The sequence below is a fragment of the Budorcas taxicolor genome, chromosome 11 (genome assembly GCF_023091745.1).
Source record: "Budorcas taxicolor isolate Tak-1 chromosome 11, Takin1.1, whole genome shotgun sequence".
NCBI classification, from domain to species: domain Eukaryota; kingdom Metazoa; phylum Chordata; class Mammalia; order Artiodactyla; family Bovidae; genus Budorcas; species Budorcas taxicolor.
This window is the reverse complement of record NC_068920.1, coordinates 165,631,464-165,649,717: the sequence shown is the minus strand read 5'-3', so window position 1 is coordinate 165,649,717 and position 18,254 is coordinate 165,631,464. Positions and strand designations below refer to the sequence as shown.

At 51.7% G+C, this 18,254-nt stretch overlaps 1 protein-coding gene across 6 annotated transcripts in view; it reads left to right on the top strand.

Annotated features, from left to right (window-relative positions):
* Positions 1–18,254, top strand: part of PNPLA7 (patatin like phospholipase domain containing 7) — an 81,585-nt gene that overhangs the window by 16,143 nt on the left and 47,188 nt on the right. For all 6 annotated transcript variants that reach the window (XM_052649422.1, XM_052649421.1, XM_052649420.1 and 3 more), the window contains exons 10-15: positions 8,332–8,460; positions 8,947–9,027; positions 11,826–11,952; positions 12,498–12,638; positions 17,187–17,275; positions 17,395–17,541. In XM_052649422.1, coding sequence (XP_052505382.1) covers positions 8,332–8,460; positions 8,947–9,027; positions 11,826–11,952; positions 12,498–12,638; positions 17,187–17,275; positions 17,395–17,541 — 714 coding nt within the window. The remainder of the gene's footprint in view (positions 1–8,331; positions 8,461–8,946; positions 9,028–11,825; positions 11,953–12,497; positions 12,639–17,186; positions 17,276–17,394; positions 17,542–18,254) is intronic.

Here is an 18,254-nt window from a genome sequence, read left to right as displayed (position 1 = left end):
CGTGTCCGACTCTTTGCAACCCCATGGACTGCAGCACGCCAGGCCTCCCTGTCTTAGCACCAACTCCCGGAGCTTGCTCAAACTCATGTCCATTGAGTTGGTGATGCCATCCAACCATCTCACCCTCTGTCGTCCCCTTCTCCTCCTGCCCTCAATTTTTCCCAGCATCAGGGTCTTTTTAAATGAGTCAGCTCTTTGCATCAGGTGGCCAAAGTAGTGGAGTTTCGGCTTTAACATCAGTCCTTCCAGTGAACACCCAGGACTGATCTCCTTTAGGATGGACAATCTCACGAACCTCCCCATAGTCCTTCAGGCACTCAGTCTACCAGATCCAACTCCTTGAATCTATTCGTCACCTCCGCTGTATAGTCATAGGGATTTGATTTAGATCATACCTGAATGCTAATGATTTTCCCTACTCTTTTCAGTTTAAGCCTGGATTTTGTAATAAGGAGCTCATGATCTGAGCCACAGTCATCTCCCAGTCTTGTTTTTGCTGACTGACTGTATACAGCTTCTCCATCTTCAGCTGCAGAGAATGTAATCAGTCTGATTTCAGTCTTGACTATCTGGTGATATCCCTGTGTAGAGTCATCTCTTAGGTTGTTGGGAAGGGATTTGTTATGACCAGTGTGTTCTCCTGATCAAACTTATTAACCTTTGCCCTGCTTCATTTTGTACTCCAAGGCCAAACTTGCCTGTTATTCCAGGTATATCTTGACTTCCTACTTTTGCATTCCAGTCCTCTATGACGAGAAGGAAATCTTTTTTTTTTTTTTGGTGTTAGTTCTAGAAGGTCTTGTAGGCCTTCATAGAACTGGTCAATTGCAGCTTCTTTGGCATCAGTGGTTGGGGTATAGACTTGGATTACTGTGATGTTGAATGGTTTGCTTTGGAAACAAGCAATCATTCTGTGGTATTTTAAATATTGTAGTATGTATATGTTAACCCCTAGCCCTAGCCCTCCGCCTTTTCCCTTTGGTAACTGTAAGCTGTTCTCTGTGTCGGAGTCTGTTTCTGTTTGTGACTGAGCCCGCCTGTGGCATTGTTTGGTTTCACGTGTAGGGCATGCCGTGCGGTGCTTGTCTCTCCCCCTGACTCACTGAACCTAGTATGATCGTCTCTGGTTCAGCTGCGTGGCTGCTAATGGCAGTGTTTTGTGTTTTCTTGTGACTGAGTGACATTCTGTTTGTGTGTGTGCGGACACGTCACACACCGCGTCTCCTGTAGCCGTTCATCTGCTGATGGACAGTCAGGCTTCCCGTGTCTCGGCTGTTGTGCACAGTGCCGCTGTGAGCACTGGGGTGTGTGTATCTTTGCTAACCAGAGTTATCTCCGGATCTTTGGCCAAGAGTGGGATTGCTGGGTCACATGGTAGCTTTATTCTTAGTTTTTTAAGGAACCTCCATACGGTTTTCCATAGTGGCTGCACATTTACATTCCCACCAGCAGTGTGGGAGGGCTCCCTTTTCTCCAGTCATATTTTTTATTTCGAGAGCTTTTTTTCCTCTCAATATTTTTTATGGATGAAGTAAGACGAGATTTCCTTTGCTCCCTGTGTCACCTCTGGCTCCTCTGAGTGTCTTGTCTCTGCTCATTTGTTTCCGTCTCTCGGGGCTGGGCCTGTCGTGTTACCAGCAGTCCAGCTATGTGAGAGGGAAGTCCACGCCTGACCTGGCCGCGCAGCCGGTGCACGTGAGCTGTGGGGGCGTGTGCTGCGCGTTTACCGTGTGTCTGGAGTTTTGTCCCTTTTGAACACTTTCCTGCAATCCTACCTGCCCCATTGTTGTAATTTTTACAGATTTGTTATGAAATATTTCAGATATACAGGAAAGCAGGCAGGAAGCAGACGTGTCAGCTGTGAGCCGGGTGAGGCAGCAATGGCCCTGTCACTCAGGCTGGCCGTGGGCTCCTGGTGCCACCCCGCTGCCCTCCACCCTTTCCGAGGAGGCAGCTGCTTTTCTGCCTTTCCTCTGATATTCTGCAAAGTGTGGCGTGATTGCTGTGGCCGGCTCGTCCGTGGTGTCACACCCTGCGCGGTTCTGCAGTGCCCTGCTGTGTGGGGGTCACCGGCATGAATCCCTCCATGGAGGCGTGTTGTTGCAGTTCCGTTGTCCACTCGCTGCCCTTTGATCTACTCGTTGTTGGCTGACAAGTTTTTGTGATTGTTTGCTGTGGTGGCCAGGGCCACAGAGAGCATTTGTAGGCGTGTAGGTGTGTGCCAGGCCTGTGCACACCCCTGCAGCTGTCGCACCTGCGCTTTCAGAGTTTCTTGGTGAGGTTGAGGGCATTATTTTCCTAAGTAAACAAGTGCGTTTGAGCTGTTTTTATTGTCAGCTGTTGAGTTGTCATTTTCTCTTCCCACCCTGCCCTTAAACACACAGACATACTCACAGATACAGACACACACACGCTTTTCTCCCCGATTCTGGAACTGATGAGAGTTGCTGTCTGTCAGGGCTTCTGGGGTGGGGTTGTGGGGGTGTCCACCCCTGTTTCTCCCAGGGTCTCCTGGCCGCGTGGCTCCCTGGTGAGCGTGAGACATACCGCCGGCACAGGTCTTGTAGAGCTGGCCTGGAAGCGGAGTGGGGTCGTGTCTGAGAGCGACCCTCACCCCTGTCAGCCCACGAGGAGTTCGCCCCCGCCCCACAGAGCAGCCGGGGGTGCGTGCGCATCGAGGGCCGAGCCGTGACCTGGCTTGGCCTCTGCCTCTGCCTCCCAGGGCCTCTGGAGCTGGCCCCCAGGCCCTGTGTTGGGCGCCTGGCAGGTGGCTGCTCTGTGTTGCTTGGGGCTCCTGCTTCTTGTGGTGTGGTCGTGGGTCTTGTATGGATCCGCCTCCTCTCTCTTTTATTGTTTGGAGCTGAAAACTTTTTGGCTGTTAGGGGTTTCAAACGTTGGATTGTAGTTAGTTGGTTCACAATGCTACGCTAGCTCTAGCTGTGCGACAGAGTGGCTGGGCTACACTCAGACGCGCCGCTTTTTCTAGGGCCTCCCTCACAGGTTATTGGGCCGTTTAAGGACTGCTCCCTGCGCCACAGAGCCGGGCATTGGTTTGTCTGCTTTATAGACAGGGGTGTGTCCGTGTTAATCCCAAACTCCTGCTTTATCCCTCCCTCCGTTTCCCTTTCTGTGATTGTAAGTTTGTTTTCTATGTCTGTTTTCTGTGAGTCTATTTCTGTTTTGTAAACAAGTTCACTCGTATAATTCAAATACAAATTCCACATATTCGCGGAATTCATTCACCTGATTAATCCCGTGATCTCTGTCTTTGGCTTACTTTACTTAGTAATCCCTAGGTCCATCCATATTGCTGCAAGCGGCATTACTTCCCTCCTTTTTATGGTTGAGTGGCATTCCGTAAATGCTTCCCAGGTGGCTCAGTGGTGAGGAATCAGCCTGCCAAGCAGGAGACACAGCTTCACTCCCTGGTCTGGGAAAGTCCTCTTGTCAAGGAAATGGCAACTCACTCTGGTATTCTTGCCTGGGAAATCCCATGGACAGAGGAACCCGGCAGACTACACTCCATAGGGTTTCAAAGAATTGGACATCACCCAGCAACTAAATAGCCACAGTATCGCATTGTGTATGTATACTCCATTGTGTACACATACTCCACATTGTGTACCTGTACTCCATTGTGTACATGTAGTCCACTGTGTATATATACGCCACACCTTCCTTATCCATCCGTTTGCTGATGGACACTTAGGTTGCTTCTATGGCCTGACTCTTGTGAATAGTAATGCTGTGAACATTGGGGTGCATGTATCTCTTTGAGCTTTTGCTCCTCTGGATTCATACAGGGACAGCCTTCTCAGTATAAAGGATCTGAAGCAGGCAGAAAGGACTTCAAGGCAGAAGCGATATAACTAAGCCCAAAACACACCGAGGACCCCTTGAGTCAGAGCCCAGTGTTCCCAACAGGCAGGGCTGTTTGGAGGAAGGGGCAGTTTCCATGTTCACTCATGGACAGTCAGGTCAGGAGACTGGACATCCACTAGGTTTTATCTGTGTGAGTTCTTTTTCAGGGCATTGCATACAAGTAAAGCAGGGCTGTCCAACAGCAGCAACAGTGAGCCTCACCACACGGGCGTGCTGCTCTCTGTGGCAGTTTATTAAGCTTCTTCATTCTGGCTTTCAAAGAAGAGAGACACTGAGATTTTATTTTTAACAAGAATGAAATAGAATTCCTGTTCTGCCGTGGCAGAGTGATGCTACCGTAGCCTCTCTGTCCTGCTGGTTACAACAGAAACTTTGGGTAGAATGCAAAGCAGGTACCCAGGAATCTGAAAATAAAAGTGGGCAGATCGCGGATGGGAGCTGCAAACAGGAAGAGCAGCCCAGGGATGGTCGCTTCCCCTTCCGTCTCAGTGCTCTGTCTCAGGGCAGCCCGACCCCGGGCTCTTGGTGTGGGAGAGAGTGGGGGTGGCTCTTGAGAGTCTCAGGGCGGACAGACAGCAGCATGGCACAGGCCAGGCACGGCCGTGAGAACCCGGCTGAGATGCAGCCTCAGCCCAGGTCTCGGACCGAGGGGCATTGGTGCCAGCAGAGCCAAGCACTTGAGGCATCACCCAAAAATCAGAGATGCGGGCGCCCAGCCCCACACAGCAGTGGGATGGGCCAGGGAGTAAGACAGAACTCATGGTCTGAACCCAGTCAGCTTGATAACTTGCTAAAAATTTCAACATTCCCCAGAAAATTGGAGCCTAACCCTAGATACATCAGTAATAATGTTGAATGCATCAATTCAATGGTGATCAGTTTAGATAGAAATACCAATATCCAGCTACATGCTGGCTTCATAAAACTACTATAGCCATAAAGACTTAGGTAGATTAAAAAGAAAAGAATATGATAGACTATATCATGAAAACTCAAAACCGAAAGGCTGCATTAATGTTAGACGAAGTAGACTTCAGACCACAGAATGTTTCTGGGGTGAGGAATACCACTCGTCAAGAAGATAGAGCAACCCCAAATGTGTATTCTCCTAAGAATGGAATTTCAAAAGTGGAGCAGAAACTTACAGATGTGAAAGGAGAAATGGATCCCTAGTTATAGCTGATGACTTCACTCTTTCAGTGATCAGTAGGGTAGGTAGACAGAAAGTCTACAGAGATGTAGCGAATCTAAACAGCACCATCAGCCTCCTTGCTTAATTAATTAAGTGAACATTTATTGAACACTTATCCCAACAATAGCAAGTACATTCCTTTCATGTGGACATGGGGCACTCACAATACATACTGTTAATATATTCTGGGTCTTAAAGCAAATGGTAGTAAATGTCAGCAAATTTGGAAAACAGTAGCAACCAAAGGACTGGAAAAGGTCAGTTTTCATTCCAATCCCAAAGAAAGGCAATGCCAAAGAATGTTCAAACTACCCTACAATTGTGCTTATTTCACACACTAGGAAGGTAATCGGAGAAGGCAATGGCACCCCACTCCAGTATTTTGCCTGGAAAATCCTATGGACGGAGGAGCCTGGTAGGCTGCAGTCCATGGGGTCGCTAAGAGTCGGATACGACTGAGCGATTTCACTTTCACTTTTCAAACTTTCATGCATTGGAGAAGGAAATGGCAACCCACTCCAGTGTTCTTGCCTGGAGAATCCCAGGGACAGGAGAGCCTGGTGGACTGCCGTCTATGGGGTTGCACAGAGTTGGACATGACTGAAGTGACTTAGCAGCAGCAGCAGGAAGGTAATGCTCAAAATCCTTCAAGCTAGGCTTCACCAGTACATGAATCAAGAACTTCCAGATGAACAAGCTTTATTTAGAAAAGGCAGAGGAACCAGAGATTAAATTGCCAACATCTGTTGGATCATAGAAAAAGGGAATTCCAGAAAAACATCTACTTCTGCTTCATTGACTTTGCTAAAGCTTTGACTGTGTGGATCACAAAAAACTGTGGAAAAATTCTTAGATAGGAATACCAGACTACCTTACCTGCCTTCTGAAAAACCTGTGTGCAGGTCAAAAAGCAACAGTTAGAACCAGACATGGAACAATAGACTGGTTCCAAATTGTGAAAGGAGTACATCAAGGCTGTATGTTGTCACCCTGCTTATTTAACTTATATGCAGAGTACATCCTGTGACATGCTGGGCTGGATGAATCACAAGCTGGAATCAAAACTGCTGGGAGAAATACTAACAGTCTCAGATATGCAGATGACACCATTCAAATGGCCGGAAGTGAGGAGGAACTAAAGAGCCTCTTGATGAAAGTGAAAGAGAGTGAAAAAGCTGGCTTAAAGCTCAACATTGAAAAAACCAGGATCACGGCATCCAGTCTCACGACTTCATGGCAAATAGAAGGGGAGAGTAGAAGCAGTGACATATTTTCTTCTCTTGGCTCCAAAACCGCTGTGGATGGTGACTGCAGCCATGAAATTAAGAGCCACTCGCTCCCTGGAAGAAAAGCCATGGCAGATCTAGGCTGTATTGAAAAGCAGAGGCATCCCTTTGCCAGCAAAGGTCCATGTAATCAAAACGATGGTTGTCCCGTGGTCGTGTACCAATCTGGGCTTCCCTGGTAGCTCAGCTGGTAAAAAATGTGCCTGCGATGTAGGAGACCCCGGTTCAATTCCTGGGTCAGAAAGATTCCCTGGAGAAGGGAACAGCTATCCACTCCAGTATTCTGACATGGAGAATTCCATGGGCTACGTAGTCCCTGGGACACGACTGAGCGACTTTCACTGTCATGCACCGAAATGGGAATTGGTCCATAAAGAAGGCTGAATGCCAAAGAACCAATGTGCTTGAGCTGTGGCACCAGAGAAGACTTTTGAGAGCAAGAGTCTTGGACAGCAAGGAGCTCAAACTAGTCGATCCGGCAGGGAGTCTGCCTTGAGTGCCCATTGGAAGGGCTATTGCTGAAACTGAAGCTCTGAGGCTTTGGCCACCTGATGCAAAGAGCTGACTCACTGGAAAAGACCCTGATGCTGGGAAGGATTGAGTGTAGGAAGAGAAGTGGGCAACAGAGGATGAGATGGTTGGATGGCTTCAATGGACTTGACTGACTCAATGGACTTGAGTTTGAGCAAACTCCAGGAGATAGTGAAGGACAGGGAAACCAGGCAGGCTGCAGCCCATGGGGTCGCAAAGTACTGGAGCTTCAGCATCAGTCCTTCCAATGCATATTCAGGGTTGATCTCCTTTAGGATGGACTGGTTGGATCTCCTTGCAGTCCAGGGGACTCTCAAGAGTCTTTTCCAGCACCACAGTTGGAAAGCATCAGTTCTTCCATGCTCAGCCTTTATGGCCGGAGGATAGGTAGAGGCAAATTCCCATCCAAAATGCAGGCAGAGGCTTCTTCCTCTTTTGGGTAACTGACAAGGGTGGTAACTGACCTGGTGATATGTGTGAGCGCTCCCCCTTACAGGTCAGCCCCCACTCCAACTCCAACTCTAGCTGCGGTTTTGGTAAAAAATTCCACAATATTAGGAAGGGAGATGAAAACTTTGTTCACACTAAATCTGGTATGGAAATATTTAGTTTTATCTGTAACTGCCAATACTGGGAACAGCCCAAATGTCCTTCACCCGCTGGATGCATAGGGCTTCCCAGGTGGCTCAGTGGGTAAACAGTCTGCCTGTGAAGTAAGAAGCGCAGGCAGGTGGGAGCTTGATCTCCTGTTCCGGAAGACCCCCTGTGGGAGGACAAGGCGATCCGCTCCAGCATTCTTGCCTCAGAGCCCTGTGGACAGAGAATCTGGCGGGCTACAGTCCATGAGGTTGCGGAGTCAGACATGGCTGAAGCAGCTGAGCACGCAAGCACGCATATGCCAGGTGTGCGAGGAAGCTGTGATGCGCCCGCAAAACAGGCTGCTTCCCGCCAACAAACAGCACAGACTCCTGGCAGAGCAGCAGCAGGGTGCCCCTCAAGTGTGCTGTCTCAGTGGGAGCAGCCTGGCCCAGTGTGCTTCTGCTTATATGGTACTTTGACAAAGAAAAACATCAGTTCAGAAAAAAGCTGGTGGTTGCCTGGAAGCGGCTCTCAGAGGAGAGGTGGTGGCATGACTCAGAACTGCAAGCCAGAAGGGGCCAGGCCACTGCCTGGGAATGATAACAGGCTGAAAGGGTCAGCCTTGCTGCCGCTCACCCGCCAGTTCCCAAGTGGCGCCCAGCCGATCCTCGGCCACCGGGAGCTGCGCTGGTGGCCAGGCAGGGCTCAGCGGGCTCGTTGGGTGGGTGATCCTGGCTCCTAGGCAAGCCTAGGAGAGCGGGGAGCTGAGAGCTGTGATGCTTGAGGCCGCACGCGGGCTGAGGGAGCCAGGCTCCAGGCCTCAGGGCGGCCGGCACGGGCTGACCGGGGCTGTTGTTGCAGGGCCATGCCGCACCGTACAGAACGGTGTCCGCCCGCGCTGCTGTGCCCTCCACCGTCCTCCGGCTCCCGGCTACGGCGTTTCAAGGAGTTTTTGAGAGATATCCTGAAACTCTGGTGAGGGTGGTGCAGGTGAGCCACTTTTCCAGGCAGTCTGTCTGGTGCCCTGGCCGTCTCAGGGAGGGGCCCAGGGTCGAGGCCCTGAGTATCTCATCATCGGTGTACTGTGTCCCGGAGCCACGAGGCATGTCCACAGTAGTGGAAGTGCCTTCACCGGCAGGACTGAGTGCTGGTGACGTGGGGCTCGTGGTGGGTGTCGGAAGAACTAAGATGTTTTTAAAAACCTTGTAGTACATATTTTGCTGTAAAAATTAATATTGATAGCTTCAATGCAGTCTTCAGATTGCCTACCATGTCCCAAAAGAACTCTTGTTATTATTAAATGTCTTGATTTGAAGCAATTTTAGAAACTCACAGAAGCAATGCAGCTTCCTTCTGCCCCATGCCCACACCTTGCGTGCAGGCTGGGCTGTCTCCACCAGGGGCTCTCTGGCCCGCGAGGTTGGCAGGCTCAGCCCCTGGGGAGGCCCACCCCGCTCAGCTGGCTCCTCTCTGCAGATCATCATGGTGCGGCTGCAGAGGGTCACCTTTCTGGCTCTGCACAACTACCTGGGCCTGACCACGGAGCTCTTCAACCCCGTGAGTGTGCCGGCCTCCCACCGTGGGTCCTCGGGACAACTGCTTCTGCCTCAAGGGGCGGGCCAGCAGGCAGGCCGGGGTGGGGTCTCCTGGGACCCAGTGCTGAGCCTGTCCCGGGGACACGCTGCCTGTCTGCGGGCCCCGTGTCCACACGGCTCCCCTCTGGGAGGGCCTGTGGTTTGGCCAAACTCCGCTTCTCTGGCCCCCCTGTTCTCTGCGCGAGGTTGCCCTCCCAGCTTCTACCTGACCTGTGCCGAGCCGACACCCAGCGGCGGAGCTGTGTCCCTGGCTGGCCCCTTGCCCTGGGCCCCTCTGAGGGCACCTGGGGCAGCGTGCCCTGCCCTCGACCCTGCCTCAGTCGAGGCCAGTGGATTGAGCTGATGGCTGTGGGGTGGGGGAAGCTGCTTCACCCCCTCAGTTCTGGTGAGCGGTAAGTGCCGGGGTCCAGCCCCGGTGATTCCAGGGAATTCGAAGGTGGGGACGGCGTCGGCGTCCTTAGAGATAACTTACTTAATTACAGATAGAGAGGGATTAGAAGATGAGCAGAGAAAAAGAGGCTGAATAACTTGGTTCACATGGGATACCAATCACCACCTACACAGGCCGCAGGCGTCTTCCCGTTCTCCCGAAGGAGAGGAGGCACTGAGGCCCGCCCCCCTCCCCCCCCCCCCCCCCACCGCGGTCCAATCTTAGAAGCCCAGGCAAAATTAATAGGCTTGGTGGGCACCCATGCACCAGATGAGAATTCAGCCAGAAAATAGTAGGAGAGAAAAAGAGGCTGAATAACTTGGTTTACATGGGATACCAATAAAATTCCAAGACACGGAATTTGCACCATCTACGTTGGGCCACCAGTGCCACTTGAATATCGGAAGGTGCCCCTCCTTGGGCTCCTTCTCGCGTGGGCTTGAAAACCGGGGCAAGTAAGTAGACGTGGCGAGCACCCATGCTCCAGATGGGAATTCAGCCAGAAAAACGGGGAGCAGAAAAAGAACAACATGGGGGAATCAGTCTTTCCGGAAACTGATCCCATTTCTTTATTTTTGGGTTTGCTTATATGCCTTTTGTTACACATAGGGATGAATACAGACTCATGGGGGGGGGTCAGCAGTCCTGACCTTTACCAAAATCAGGTGCTTCACACAAAAAGGTCTGAGGGATTTTACATCATCTTCTAGCCATGAGGCCTGCTGACATTTTACGACCCTTTCTTTCTGATAACCAAAAAATTTATTTCTTCCAAGGGTGTTTTTTTCTTAAACCAGGCACCATCCTCCAAATAAAGTTACATTCCTATAGGGTGAGGGTGTAGTGAGTTACAATCAAGAAAGGAATTTATTTAACCCAAGGTTAACATGATTAATCTTAAAGGTTAATACTTATTTCTCCTATATGCTAGTTATATTCATTATAAGGGCAGGGAACATGGAGATTTAGCAGCAAACATCAACCCAACAAATGAAAATCCTTTCACCAATGTTCCCCTTAAGATCTATTTAGTCTTAAGATAGTGATAAAGTTACATTTTTACATAGCAAGGACACAGTGATTTATAACAAAGTACAGTGATCTATTCCAAAAGAGAAGATTCATTCACTCAAAAAGTCTAGTATTGCTAACATCAAAAACTACTATATTTCCCTTTCTATATTCCAAATAGATTGATTAATATATTCCCAGGTGCCTAAGGATATGGTGGCCTGGTGGCAATCATTGACTCAACAATGAGAAAAGCCCTATGCTAATTAAGACTTTAAAAAGACTCCAAAACTCTCTGTGCTGTTTATGGTTGAGAGGTAGTAAACAGTCATGTGCATAGTGGCAGGAGTATGGATAATCCTGTCACACAAGCTAGTCTGTCAGCAGAGAGGTTTGACCTAAGACAACCTTGTCACACCCAGGGCAGGGAATTAGCAGCAATTATTGGCACAAAAAATGAAAAACCCTTCACCAATATAATTCCTAACCAACCCACTATACTAATAATTTCCAACTCCCCAAAATAATTTGCCTTCAGTAAGAATAAAACATCTCATGTCTCTCAGATTGGGAGGCTGTAAACAATCACATGTGGCCGGACAAACCTATACAGGTGGGCTAGATAACCTTCAGAGCAGTCCGTAAGCTGAAACACTCTTGTCACGCCCAGGCATTTTTATTGCCTTGGAGCTGCACGTTTACTCCTCCTCCGAGAGAAACGGTTATGGGGGAGAGCCCCCCGTAAAGTCAGAGGTGTAGGTGAGAACATAAAACAGACTCTGGTTTTGGGGTTAGATGCTTGGGAACAGGGGGTTTCCTGAGGCTTGATCACGCCTTTGCGTATGCCAAGCCTCCTTCCTCCTGACCTTTGCCATGGGCGGAGTTCCTCATGCTGGCTCCCAGCAGGTAAGCATGATGTGGGGGCCAGGAGGGCCCAGAGCCTCATGAGCCACACTCCAGCGGGCCCAAGGGCCTGCAGGCTGAGCGAGTGTTCACTCAGCCTCCACACCACGCGTGGTGCGCTCCCGGTTCTCCCGTCTTCCTTTGCTGATACTTTAGGGCATGTCCTGTGTTTCCTACATTGTCTCATCTTAATGAAGTATATTGAGGTTCTGATGGTTTTGACCGCTATTTAAACCTGATGGAGTTTGCAAGACAACAGCAAGCTGGGCCTTTCTTGCCTTAAGCCCTCTTTCTGCGTCCCTGGTGCCCTAGTTGGTCACTGCCTCCCTTACAGTCGCCGAAGCCTGGTGTCTCCCCGCTCACAGGATGCTGCCCCAGGAGCGCTCCTGAGGCAGCCCTGCTTCTCCCCGTCTCAGGAGAGCCAGGCCATCCCGCTCGTGTCTGTGGCCAGCCTGACTGCCGGGAAGGCCAAGAAGCCGACGTGCTGCAGTCTGGAGGAGAGGCTAGAGAGGCCACCTCAGTCCCAGGAGCCCTGCGGCCCAGGTTCTGCCCGCCCCGGGGCCAGCCTCCTGCCCTCGGTCACCAGTTGTCCCCCCACACGCATCCTGCCCCTACTCCTCCTAGGAGGAAACCAGCCAAGGGCGGGCCCCCAGCTTTGCCCTCTGCGTGCACTGCTCTGAGCACTCGGGGAGCGTGGGTTTGGGGAAGGAAGGTGTTGACTGGGCTTGTCTCCTGGGAGTCCCCTCTGGGATGACGGTGACGCACAGGCACACTGACTGCCCTGGGCTCTCCCTATCCATTTAAGAATGAGGAGCAGGGTGGGGAGGGGCTGGGGGCCAGGCTGGCCAGGCTCTTTGAGGGTGCTCAGAGCTGGGCGGCAGACCTGGGAGGGCAGCCGGGGCTGCCGCTCACTTGCCACTTGCCTGAGCAGGCGGGCACGGGTGATAGGCCAGACAGGTGCAGGTGACGAGCAGCTGGCCTGTGGGGGCAGGTGGCAGGGTCCGCCGGGAGCTGTCCCAGGCCCCCAGTCGTGCGGCCTGTGCTCTCTGGGAGCAGAGACCCTGCCTCACTCTGGCTCCTCCCAGCAGATCGTGGGGGCAGCCGCACCGCGGCCTGTGGGCCTCCGCCCGAGAGGAGCCACCCCGCCCTGCTGCCTTCCGTCCACGAGGGGGCGGCGGCCAAGCTCAGCCAGGCCCAGGCTGGCATCCAGGCCTCTTCGGCTCGTGCAGGTAAAGGGCCCTCTGACCCACCCAGATGGCCAGCACGCTCTGGGTCTAGGGGCCCCTGCACCTGCGTCCTGGCCTCCGTGGAAGCCTCAGTGGCCCTGCACCCCTCCCCCAGCCTCCGCGTCCAGGGCGCTTCCCCAGCTGGGCCCTGCACGGCCCTGCTGTGATCACTGCCTGCTGACCTCCCTTTGCCCCTGAGCCGGGCTGTGCTAGCAGGCTCCTGCCTCTGCTGTCTCCCTGGCACCCCAGCCATCGCCCAGCTTTCCTCCCCGTGAGGTGCCTGCACCGGCCCGCTCTGCTGTCTGCTTGGTCTTCCTGTCGGGTCTCGGCTGCAGAGAGGGCTCCTTGTGACCTCTGGTCAGCAGCCAGCTCTCTTCCCTCTCCCGGGCACCTCCCTGACGGGGACCTTTGCTGTGACCTCAGCTGGCCGATGAGACCTGCAGTGCGTGCTTGCCCTCGGTGTGTCCCGGCTGTGGGACGCTGTTGGTGCCCCCCGAGGACGGCTCTGTCTTGTCTTCACCTGTGTTTCCTGGGTTGCTGGCAGGTTTAATCGTCTGGTGTGCCCGAGAGCTGTGTGGGTTCCCTCTTTAAGAATTACCTGTTTATATTCTTTGCCCATTTTCTGCAGGGTTTCCTGAATTTGTTTTGTTGGTTTGCATAAATTTTTCGTATGCTCCAGATAGAGATCTCCCATCAGTTTTAACGTCCACGTCCCTTCTCCCGGCCTCTGCTTTTGGGACAGAGACCCTTGGTGTCCGTATCTGGAAACCAGCTGTTGCCCTGTGGCTATGTTCTGGGTCTCACTTGCTTCTCCTTCTTATTGGATGTAAACACACTCTTCTGGATTCTTGTCTGGTGGCTTTTCAGCTTCACTTTCCATGTGGAAGTCTTTCTTTCCTCATGGCTCCCTCTTACATTATATTCAGGGTAGGAAATTCAGCTTTTTCTTTCTCTGTCTAGTGGTAATTTACCCAGCACCACTCACAAAACAATCTTTCAGTTTTCTGGTGCATTTTCTAGGGCTATCTTCATTTGGCATCACCTTTCCTTTCTGTATCTACATAGATTTTTTTTTTAGTCAACTTTCTTGAGGTAAAATTAACTCACCATAAAATCCACCCTTTTAGTTATTTAGTTTGGCTGTGCCACGTGGCTTGCAAGGTCTTAGTCCCGAGCCAGGGGGTCTGAGTCTGCACCCTCCGCAGTGGAGCGTGGAGTCCTGAACGCTGAAACGCCAGGAACGTCCCAGACTGAACCCTTTTATAGTTCACAGCTTTGTTGGTTTTCAGTATTTTCACGGAGTTGAACATCAGCCTCCACTACCTGATTCCAGCACATTTTCGTCACCTGGTAGAGAGACCCCCGGCCCATCAGCCGTCACTCCCCAGCCGCTTGCCACCACCTGCTTTTGTCTGTGGATATGCCTGTCCTCGGTGTTTCATTACTTGGAGCTACTGCTGAGGGATCTTTATGTCCTGTTTGTGTATTTATCTGTTTCTTCACAATTAGCAGTCAGCAGTTATTCTTTATCTTCACAGACTGTTCATGGTTGTGTAGTGTGCATACAGAACGTGCAAGCCCTCGGGGACTCTGGATGAATTTGCATAAACCGAGCCCCCTATGAGGCCAGCACCCAGAAGGGACCCCGGTTGGGCCCCCCGCAGTTCCTATCAGCAGTGGTGCGGTTATCATCCTGTGCCCTCGCGTTCCCCTGACCTCTGAACCCTGAGACTGGCTTTGAGTCTGGCTTCTGCTCAGCCTCGTTTGTGGCCTCCAAGTGCCATACGGCAACACACCATTCTCGGTGTGAAGCGTTGTCTCACTGTGAACACACGGCACCCGTGTGTCTGTGGGACGCATGTTATCTGTGTGGAGCTGCCGAGTGACGAGGGCAAGTGTGTTGTGTTTAGCTTGGGAAGTGCTGCGGGGGGTTCCTAGTGCTCGCCTGGTTATACCCTCACCAGAGTCACAAGACTGGTTGCTCCAGTCCACACAGTCCAGGACACGGCCACCTGCCACGTGTGGTTGTTTGTATTTAAATTCCAGCAGTCTGATTCTCAGCTCCACTCAGGTGCTCCCTGGCCTTGTTTGTAGGAGGGTCAGCACACAGGCACGCCGCTGGGAGCCATGCAGCTTGGCGGCCCCGGCGCCCCCAGGAAGCCTTCCTCTCTTGTTCGGCCCCTGTGTGCCCTGCACCCAGGCCTTGCTGTGGCTGTCGCCCCGTCTTTCTGGTGACTTGTGAGCCTGAGGATCCTCCATCTCCTTGGGGATGGGGTTTTTATTGCCTTTTGGCCTTTTCACTTAGTTTTCCTTTCATTTTCTTATGGATTTGTACGAGTTCTTTAGATATTCTCTGTATGAGCTCTTTGTTGCATGTATGTATTAAAAATATTTTCTGATCACTTTTCTCTTTCTTAATAGTATCCTTTGATTAATAGAAATCTTTTAAGAATCCCATTGATCAGATTTTTCCTTTTGTGGTTAATATATTTTGTGTCCTGTCTAGGAAATCTGCCTGTAAGAGTTGACATTTTTTCTTTCACGTGAAAGTGAAAGTTGCTCGTGTCCGACTCTTTGCTACCCCATGGAATGCTCCAGGTCAGAATACTGGAGTGGGTGGCCTTTCCCTTCTCCAGGGGATCTGCCCAACCCTGGGATCAAACCCAGGTCTCCCGGATCAAACCCAGGTCTGCCGCATTGCAGGTGGATTCTTTACCAACTGAGCCACAAGGAAAGCCTAAGAATACTGCAGTGGGCAGCCTGTCCCTTCTCCAGCCAGTCTTCCCCACCCAGGAATCAAACCGGGGTCTCCTGCATTGCAGGCGGCTTCTTTACCAGCTGAGCTACGAGGGAAGCCTTTATCTTTCATACTCACCTAGAACTGAGCCTTTCGTCTGAAGTGGGTGGGGTTGGGATATATTTCTTCTATGTGTTATCCATTTGCTCCGCCAAATTAAAAACATGTTTAGTGGTTTTTTTAAATAAAATAAATAACAGATAACTAAAAATAATAGCAATCCATATATAACAAAATCTGCGTGTGACGTATCCAGTTACACGAATATATCTAGTTAACATCCACATAGGGACAGACTTACCTTTCCTCTGGTCTGTACAGATAATGCTCTCTTAGAGGACATGATTCTGGCAAAAATCTGAGATATACTCAGTCATCCCTTGGCTTTCATAGGAGATTGGTTAAAGAACCTGCAGTGGGTAGCAGACCCAGGGCCCTCATAGGAAAGGGTGCAGTGCGGTCAGATGGCCCCTCAGATGGGCCCTCAGGTTCCACATCCACAGATTTAACCAACTGCAGATCGAATTCCATAAACTGGCAAGCTGTACTCAACATTTTATCTTTATTTTTATTTTTTTATTTGGCTGCCCTGGGTCTTAGTTGGAGCACGTGGGATCTAGCTCCCTGACCAGGGATCAAACCTGGGCCGCCTGCACTGGAGCTCAGAGTCTCGGCCACTAGACCACCAGGGAAGGCCCTCTACGCAGCGCTGTAAAGTCTCATAGACTGTGTGAGTGTGACAGCAGGCCAGTGAGGAAGTGCCTGACTTTCCATATATGCATGTGTTTATCACGGGGAGCGTGGTTGGGTTTTATTTTTCAAATAGATACGGGTATCATAATGCTTTGACATTAATAATAAATAATAACATAATAGTATAGCATATTGGTATATATAATATAATAAAATATTATGAGTACATATTTCTTAGGATGGACAAAAGTAGTTATTAACTGCTGTGTTTATTTTAAACATTTCAAAACCTTATTAATATAAGAAAATCTCGATACAGATTTAAATATTTTCCTATGAAACATAATGTTTAAAAAATTAGTGGATATTGGTCTTTGTAGGGGGCTTCCCTGGTGGCTCAGATGGTAAAGAATCTGCCTGCAATGCAGGAGACTCGAGTTCGATCCCTGGGTCAGGAAGATTCCCTGGAGAAGGGAATGGCTGGTTCCTGTTAATAATCCATTTTCTACTTTTTCATACGAGTACAAACTGCATTCATTTGCCCCATGAAGGGCGGTATTGAGGCAAAGTGAAGGTGAAGTTGCTCAGTCGTGTCTGATTCTTTGCGACCCCGTGGACTGTAGCCCACCAGGCTTCTCCGTCCATGGGATTCTCCAGGCAAGAATACTGGAGTGGGTTACCATTTCCTTCTCCAGGGGATCTTCCCGACCCAGAGATCGAACCTGGGTCTCCCGTATTGGAGGCAGATGCTTTCACCTCTGAGCCACCAAGTTGCTCTCAAACTGTAGGCAGACCCACAGCTGCTCCTTCCCGCCTCCCAGGTTCCACTGGCCCCATGGGAGTGGCCCGCCGTGCTCCTCCAGCTGTGCCTGGGACTGGGCTTGGCCGTCCTCTGCATGGTGTGCGGCTGTGGCCGCAGCTTTCTGCGAGCGCCTGAGGCTGCTCTGTGTCTAGGGTCACCTACGGCCGTGCACTCAGCCAGCCCTGCCCTGGGTGGGTGCTCAGGACCTAGTGTGCACAGGGCACCAGCGCGACATCCTGAGTCTCCCCTCCATTTGCAGGTGCCACCTCAGACCTGAGGATGGTGTGTGACCGAGCCCGGGTCCCGCCGCCCACAGAAGAGCGCCCCGGTGGCGCGGTGGCCAGCAAGGTAGGCAGCTCCCCGCCCCACCCCTGCGCTGGAGCTCCCTGCGGGCCCGTCTTGGGTCAGGTCCCGGGCTGGCCGGCTACCCGCACCCTTCTGATCACGCTGCCTGTGTTCTTCTCCAGTCCAAGAAGAATGTGGTTGTTGCAGAGACCCCATCGGCTGTCCTCCCCAACTCGGACGGTACCTTGGACGAGTCTGTTGCCAGCAAGAAGACAGACTCCATCCTCAGAGCTGCCACACAGGACCTGCTCACCCTGATGAAGCTGGATGTGCGTGACCCCGCTGCCTCCTCTGGCTGGGGTGGGATCGGGGGGGCTTCTGCCTGTCCTGGAGAGCCTGTCCTCGGAAGTCCCGCTTCTTCAGGTGACCCCGCTGCCGCCTCTGGCTGGGGTGGGATCGGGGGGGCTTCTGCCTGTCCTGGAGACCCTGTCCTCAGAATCCCGCTTCTTCAGGCAGCTGTTCCAGGGTAGGGGTGGCAGTGGCTGCCCCTTCCCCCGGGCAGGGCTCAGGACGGCATCCTGATGGTCCTGATGCTGGTGTTCCGCAGACCCCCTCCCAGGGCAGTCTGGGGTCCTTGCCCTCTGGGTGTCCACAGGGAACAGGGCGCCACTCAGGATGCTAACAAAGGGTTAGAAATGTGCGTTCATCACTTTCATGGTTTTATATGTCTTTTCCCTTCACATAAAGAGTTGTGCGTGCCTTCTGAACAGAAATGTATGAGGCCACCTCGTCCCAGACTAGACTGTTAGTGCTCCCAGCCACGACCCCTCTTCCTTCCGGGGGACGGCTGCCCAGCGCCCACATGTGCGCTGGGTAAGAGGGACACGTCCTGTGTGTCTTCTGAGTCTGCGCCCACGCTGCTGCCTGAGCCAGAGGCTCCGTCCATGCCAGTGCTGAGCTCAGTCACACGCGGGTCTGTGTCCCCTCCAAGCTGGTGGGTGAGGGCTCTGTGCCAGCAGTCAGAATTGGGGGGCTTTTCCAT